This window comes from Talpa occidentalis, unplaced genomic scaffold (genome assembly GCF_014898055.3).
Source record: "Talpa occidentalis isolate TD23 unplaced genomic scaffold, MPIMG_talOcc4v2.1 talOcc4.2, whole genome shotgun sequence".
NCBI lineage: Eukaryota > Metazoa > Chordata > Mammalia > Eulipotyphla > Talpidae > Talpa > Talpa occidentalis.
The window spans coordinates 54,473,060-54,481,132 of NW_023602073.1; the positions used below are offsets into that span (position 1 = coordinate 54,473,060).

The 8,073-nt window shown below is 45.0% G+C and overlaps 1 protein-coding gene across 1 annotated transcript; it reads right to left on the minus strand.

Annotated features, from left to right (window-relative positions):
- Window positions 1-792: 792 nt before the first annotated feature.
- On the minus strand, window positions 793-7,683 carry LOC119252302 (DLA class II histocompatibility antigen, DR-1 beta chain-like). Its single transcript, XM_054698143.1, is given in 5 exon segments — window positions 793-1,812; window positions 3,399-3,680; window positions 7,048-7,220; window positions 7,222-7,315; window positions 7,536-7,683. Coding segments are annotated over 5 exon segments (711 nt in total). The 3' UTR covers window positions 793-1,798.
- Window positions 7,684-8,073: the final 390 nt, after the last annotated feature.

The following is an 8,073-nucleotide window of genomic DNA, read 5'->3' on the forward strand; positions in this document are numbered from 1 at the left end:
AAAAGACTATTCTCCATCCAATTGCTTTGCACCTTTGTCAAAAGTAAGAGGTGTTGATCTCTTTCTCCATTCTCTATCCTCTTCCATCAGTCTATGTGTCCATCTCTCCATAACACCAATCTGTTTTTTTTGTTTTGTTTTGTTTTGTTTTTTATAGAGGCATGTTTTATTTATTTGTTTGTTTGTTTGTTTGTTTTGTTTATACAAGCACTGGGTACAGTCAGAAGTGCGGGAGGGCGAGAGAACTCACCAGAGTCAGAGCGGGGAGCAGAACAGGCAGAAGGACCAAAGTACACTGCTGAGGGGAGCAGCGGGCGGCAGGAGAGGTCTGCACGCCATGTGGGACCCTCCTCCGATGGCCGGGGAGCAGCCGGGGATCAAACCGGCACCACAGAGGCCGGGCAGCTCCGCAACCCAGCGCCCAACCGCTGCGCCACCGGGGAGGCCCCAACACCAATCTGTTTTGATTACTGCAGCTATATAAAAGTATTACATTTATCTAGAGTGATTCCTCAACTTTATTTTTAACAAATTTACTTTAATGAAGCAAATGTCATCTCTGCATTATTTCAGTCACTCTGTCCAAGAGCTAATTTGGACCAACTTCTCTCCATTTCAGCTGTTGTGATCATCAGCATGCCCCTTGTGACATGAGGACACAGGTTGGTAGACAAGGTACTTTTTTAAATTACTCTAGGCATCTGCAAAGTGAGGATTTTAAGGAACACAACACCAGAGTGTCCTTGGTGTCCTTCAAGAAAAAATTTCATGAAGCACCAGAATAAAGCCAGCAACAAAGTTTATTGGGAAGCCATAAAACAGAACACTGTGAGAGGAGGTTAGACAGCCTCAGAAAGCAGGAGAGCTGCCTTGGGCAGCAGTAAAGTAGTTGGGATTTTATGTTTCTTCATTTCTTAATTACACATACCTTGCTCCCATTACTCCCCAGACACTCAGACTAAATGAAACTACCACTCCCTCCTACTTTTCAAGTGAGCAAACTGCAGTTGAAAGATGCTTCCCAGGCTTCCTAGACCTGGCAGAACTTTGCTCATCCTTGAAAAGAGACAATAGCTCCAGCGGAACTCAGGGTGGCAGAAATGCAATTGTGTTCCTCTGGGGGAATGTGTGAGGGTCCTTTTCTATTCTGAACATGTGGTAGGGGTTAGTCTAATGAGGCTGAGCCCTTAACCTGTGGAACCTGACCTATCTCCATTTAGACAGTGTTAAAATGAAGCTGAATTGTAAGACATCTAGAAGGTGCCAGAGAATTGCTTGGTGATGTGGAAAAACACCCACATGTTAGAACTGGCTCTCAGAATCTTAATACCTACCTACAGAAAATCCACAGAAGCAAGGAAATTCCCCCTGATACACATGTGGTCAAAATTCAGGGATGTAAATGAAAACTATTACTGTCTTATGATATAATCCTCCATTTTTCTCTACTTAATGTCCTTGTAGTTGCACAAATCAGATGTTTTCATGTTTAGTTGAGGAAAACACTGTAACATAAAGAGGTACTGGCAGAAGGTGAGTTCATTTGCATAAGAGGCCATAGGGTTAAATACAAAGGGAACAGGGCAAGAATGAAAATGAGATATTTCAACCAATAACATTGGGGACTTCCAGGTCAAGGGCAGGGCAGAGGGTGGACATTTTCTGCAAGTCACTGAATCAGGAGCAGACCAGATCCTGAGAAGGGATTCTCTCTGTGGAATAAAAGCCAGCAGGAGGCCTTTTCATACTTTGAAGAAGCTGGGGCAGAGGCTGTTCCTTGAGGGTCACTACCTGCACCTCAGCTCAGCACTCCTGCAAAAGAAAGGAGAGTCTTGTTTCTACACCTACTCTACAAGCAGCTTCCTTTCCTCTCTCATGGCCTCATGTTATAACACCGCAGTAAGAAAGAGGAAATTCTTTTGTCACCTTGAACCAAAGTTATTTTTCAGTGCAGGCTTAATTAATTAAATGGCAGGAGAAACTTGAGTGTAAACTGCCAGCTCAATAGTTAGATCCAAAGTCTTTCTCATTAATTCTGTCTTGTCACTGTCTACCATCAATTCTATGGAAACTGAGTATGTCTCTAAAAGAGGATTAAAAAGCATTACCTGTTGGCTGAAGTCCAGAGTATCCCAGGAAAGAGAAGGGATGATATATACTTAAAAGAATTAGAAACAAGTCTGTCCCCACATACAATGCTCCCAGGCCCTGACCAACAACCTGAGATTTTTCTGACATTACAACCGGCATCACATAATGCCAGGCCAGAAAAAAAAAGTATAAACTGAGAGCAAGGGACCCATGATGTGTCTGCATATAAATTCACTATATTTTCATCAGCCTTAGTAATACTTCCCACAAATTTGTATTTGTCCCACGATCTCACCCTGAGGTCTCTATGAATGCTAATCCTTCCCCTACTTCTATAGGTCATAAACTCTTATATTTAATTAAGCATGCTAATCGTGACCTGTTGATTTCTGAATTTTCAGGAAATTTGAGGTCAGTCGAGGAAAAACAGGCCTGCTAGTGTACAGAAAACTAAACTGAGTGAAGTCATCCTTTTCTTCCACCAAACTCTAAGAGGACTCTCAGCTACGACTAGGTGCCTTACCTTTGTGATTCCTGAAGTGGATGAACAGCCCCACCCCAAGGAAGAGCAGACCCAGAACAAAGCCCCCAAATCCACTCAGCATCTTGCTCTGTGCAGATTCAGACTGTGCCCCTGAGGAAAGAAGCTAGTTTTAGTGATTTTTGCCCCATATCCAACTTTTCTAATACACCCTGAGATTAAGAGCTCTGAGAAAAAGTGATGACTGCCTTCAAAGAACTAGAATAAATGAACTTTTCTGGAAAGAGATTTAAAAGTCACACTGCATAGACACAAGGTTCAAGCCCTGAACTCATTCAACTATCACAGCCTTGACGTAGGCCAGTACTTCAACATCTGATGAATGAGTAACCTGAGATTCAATGAAGTTGAATAGCTTGTTAAGGGGGACAGAGCCAATAAAAGACTATTCAACTTCCCTTATATTAGGAATTGTAAAAGAGGCTTCTCTTCTCAGATCACAAAGAACCACCCAGAAGCAATCATTCTAGAAGTACAGGTCCAGCCAAGGCAAGATTAGTGTCCAGGGCAAACAGGTGACCAGGATCTGTGACATCACGGGAATATAAACTTTTCTGCTTGTCAGGCTTAACTAACTGCCTCCACTGGGAGGACAGGTATTTGCAGAAATTATCACAGGGTTACACCCAAAAACCTGTGCTGAAGGAGAAAAGAAGACAGAAAAAATGAAAATATGGTGTGGGCACAGGAGAAACCTGAGACTCAAGGATAAGCCAAATCCCCGCCAAGGTGGATAACGAATTTTTCAGATTAAAAAGGTTCTCACTCCACTCCATTGTGATAGGGTTCATCAGGCTAGGGTGCGCCACATGGCAGGTGTAGACCTCTCCACTCTGAGGAACATTTTCAAGCATCACCAGGGTCTGGTAGGTCCAGTCTCCATTCTGGATCAGGCCTGTGGAGACGACCCCAGCCACCTCCTCCTGGCCATTCCGGAGCCACCTGACTTCATTGTGGCTTGGATAGAAACCATTCACAGAGCAGACCAGGAGGCTGTGGTGCTGTAGGGATGTGGTCTTTGAAGGATACACAGTCACTGTGGGCTGAACTAGGGGAGAAATGTAGAGGAAATAAGTGAGAATGATGAATAAGAGGCCTTGGCTGGTGCCTTTCTGCCCCCAGGCACTAGTCTCAGGTCCTGTCTCAGGGTCTTAGGTGGACCTCCCTCAAAGCTGACCACATGGCCCATTAGGAATTAGTGCCAAGAGGCTTAATTTTAACCTTAGAGCAGGGGTCCATTAGATTTGAGAGATGTTGAAGGAATGCTGAAGGTTTTTTTCATAGCAAGAAACAGTAAGTCATTGTTGAATTTGAGTATTTATAAACATTGTAAAGCATTGGATGCATTAATTAATTGCATGATTTAAAAAAAATATTTATTTATTCATTCATTCATTCATTCATTCATTCATACAAGCACTGGGTACCGTCAGAAGCGTGGGAGGGTGAGAGAATTAACCAGAGCCCGAGTAAGGAACAGAACAGCCAGACTGAGGAAATACACTGCTGAGGGGAGCAGCGGGCGTGGCAGGAGAGGTCTGTCAAGCCTTGTGGGACCCTCACCTGTGGCCAGCAATCAAACCGGTGCTGAAGAGGCTGAGGGCAGCTTCGCAGCCCAGCGCTCAACCGCTGCGCCACCAGGGGAGGCCCATGCATGATTCTTGTATCCAGGCTACCTGGGTTCAAATCCAAGTTCTGTCTCTTACTGATTGATCCTGGGAGAGTTTTTAAATTCTTCTGTGCCTCAGTTTTCTTCTTTATGAAGGGAAATGTAAAAAGAAGCTGAGAATTAGTATATGTTGGTTCTTAAGACTGTTTGAGAATTACACGGACATAAAATATACGAAACTTAGGCCAGAACTTAGTCTTCTATATAAGTTAAATATTTATTTCCCTTGTTAACTGGGAGAGAAAATATGATTTAAAGCAGTGTGATGAGCTGAGGAACAACAGTAGGATACACAGGGATGTAAAGTGTGAAATCTTGGGAATGCTATACTCAAACTTCACAATGCCACAGAAATGGTTTTACCCTGGGAAGCTTTAGTAGACAAAAGTGAGTCTCATACTCTTATGAGTTGAATGCCAAGAACAACATGAATTCATCATCCTTCAAGGATGACTGTAATCACTACAGGCAAGAGTATAGTGAAAAAGAAACACTCAGCCACTATTGGTGAGGATGTAAACTGGTATGGAGATTCCTCAAATAATTAAAAATGGAACTATCACAAGACACAGTAATACCATTGCTAGGTATTTACCCAAAGAGTATGAAAACAACATAAAAGATTTATACACTCTTATGATCATAACAGCATTATCCACCATAGTCAAGGCATAGAATCAACCTAAATGCCCTTTGACAGACAACTGGTTAAAGAAATTGTGGGAATATATTTAATGGATACTCAGCTACTTAAAAGATGAAATAGTGCCTTTTGGGACAAAACGGATAGTTCATTGAGCGACTATGCTAAGTGCAATGAGTCAGAAAGTGAAAGGCAATTACTGGTGGCTTCTCTCATTTGTAGAATGTAAATAACCAAAGAAAACAAACCGGCAAAACACAACAAAAGTAACTGTCAGACTCTGTGAAAACTATGGGTGGGAGGAAGGAGGATGCAGAGGGGTAAGCTGATGGTGTACTGGCCCTGGAGCTTTGATGGAAAGCAAGTGAACACATGTTGAATATGAAACTATACTCCCAAACTCATATAGTTTTGCAAACAAATGGCAAATAAGCAAAAAAATTGATGAGCTAAAATAATATTATGGTACCTTCTACAGATCAATACCACTCCTTTGCAAAACAAGCATCTCTATTATTGGAATTGTGATAATTTTACAAGTGTTTCTCGTTCAAGCTGACATTTGAGTCAGGGTAGGGTCTGGAACTCTTTGAGATGTGTGATTAATGTCCAAGACAATCCCTGACCCTACCAGGCTCAAAAAATATGATTTTAGGGCCTCCCAGTGGCGCAGCGGTTGAGCACTGGGTTGCGAAGCTGCCCGCAGCTTCTGCAGCACCAGTTCAATCCACAGCCGCCGGGTGAGGGTCCCACATGGCGCGCAGACCTCTCCTGCCACCCGCTGCTTCCCTCAGCAGTGTACTTTGTCAGTCTGCCTGCTCTGCTCCCTGCTCTGGCTCTGGTGAATTCTCTCACCTTCCTGTGCTTCTGACTGTACCCAGTGCTTGTATAAATAAATAAATAAATCTTTAAAAAATATATATGATTTTAGAGAAGGAATGAGAAACCCTGAGGGAAAAACAATTTTACTATATGTTAATGGTAGATTTAAGATTGGTGGTAATTTATGACTAGCAATTTTGCATTATATTTCATTTAATAAAAATGTTTAATTTTCTATAATAATAAACAGAATAAGAAAAGACACAGACTGGACAAAATGCTGAATCACCTATAAGCAAAGTGTTAATCATTGCATTGTCTATAAAATCACTGAGAAAAACACAAGGACCCCAGAGATAATTGATGATTTTAGAGCAGTAAAAATTAAACAAAATATGTGAAAAATGTTCAGGAGACTTCGAAATCAAAGAAACATAACAAAGACATTTTTCAATGGTATTGGTCAATGTTGAGAATATCTAAGGTGGGAATAATATGCAGTAAATTGTCACAACTATGAACAAATAATATGTAACTACCTAAACAACAACATTGTACAAATAGTTACATCAGTGTGATAAGTAACAATTATAACTGAAAACCCTGATTTCATAATCACTTCAACTATGTGAATACACTAAGAAAATATAAGCAAGAAATTTAGACACAAAAGAGCCTCTAAGATTAAAGGTGCATCACAGGTCGGCCCCCCTCCTCAAAAATTAGTCTGAGACTTTTTTTCTCAAAGAAATTTTATTCACACAAACACATGCCGGCTATATTACTGGTTTCAGGATTAAGGAGGGGTTGGGACAAGCCTGTGACCAGCCTCATCAAGAGTTCTGAATTATTTTACATTCCTCACCTCCCTAAACCCTCACTCCAACTACGGACACTTTCACGTTCCTTTTCTCTGTATCTAACCCCCCACCCAATCAAGGTTTCTCTATCTCCAGCGCTTGCACTGACACCTCCATTATGTCCCACTTGACCTCTGCCGCAGTGCCCACCCGAGGCCCTCTCTTCTGCACCCCCCACACCTCACCACACTCGCCTCCTCAGATCCCAGCCCCCCCACATCCTCTGCTCCTCCACACCTAACAGTGCACCCCTCACTACACACTGACACCCACAACCCAACACGGACAGTGTCTCTGACACAGTCTCTCTCTCTCTCTCTCTCTCTCTCTCTCTGTCTCTCACACACACACACACACACACACACACACACACACACACACACACACACACACACGCCGGCAGCCCACCGGCCTTGCTCACCTCGCCGCTGCACTGTGAAGCTCTCACCAACGCCGTAGTTGTGTCTGCAGAACGCGTCAACCTGGGCCCGCCTCCGCTCCAGGACGTCCTTCTGTGCGTTCCAGTACTCGGCGCTCGGCCGCTCCAGCTCCGTGACCGCGATGAACTCCCCCACGTCGCTGTCGAAGCGCAAGATCCTCCTGGTTGTAGATGTGTCTCTCTAGAAACCGCGCCCGTTGCGTCCCATTGGCGAAATGCCACTCGGATTTAACGTACTCTAGGTAATGCGCTGTGGAGCAGAAATAAGCTGGTTACGGGGTCGCCTCCTGGAAGGAGACTGAGGAGGCGCCACCAATGAAAGGGTTGGGTTTTCTTCGGTACTGGGACCCCTGGCTGGCTCCACCCACACCCCCACTACCTGTACCCCAGGGGTTCACCCTTCATCTGCTTGGCCTGGGAGGCCTCCCCTGCGGAGGAAATCCCTCCAGTGTGAGCCTCCGGGATCTCACCCAGTGTCCGCGCCGGCTCCCGACTGCAGGAGCAGCTGGGCAAGACCCCACCTGCTCCCCCAAGCCTCCTGCAGGCGCCGCCACCTTCTCTGCTCCCATCCCGGGCCCCGGGGCCCCTCAAAGATGCCCCCTCACCCCGTAAACACATGGTTAGGGCTGACCTCGGGCCGGGCTTGTGCTGCCCGCTGCCAGTCCAGAGGAGAGAAAAACATGCACGTCTCCTCCCCTGGCGGAGCTCAAAGTTCAGTGCAAGTGATGACAAAACCCAGCACACAGATGGGGGTGAGAAATGCCCAAAGGAAAGTCTGAATTTCAGGGCCTCTCTGGTGGCGCAGGCGGTGAGCACTGAGCTGTGAAGCTGTCCGCAGCCTCTGCAGCGCGGGTTTGATCCTGGCCGGCCTGCGAAGGTCCCACATGGCGCAGCAGACCTCTCCTGTGGCGCCCGCTGCTCCCCTCAGCAGTGTATTTCAGCCAATCTGCCTGTTCTGTTCCCCGCTCTGTCTCTGGTGAATCCTTTCACACATACACCCCGTCCCCC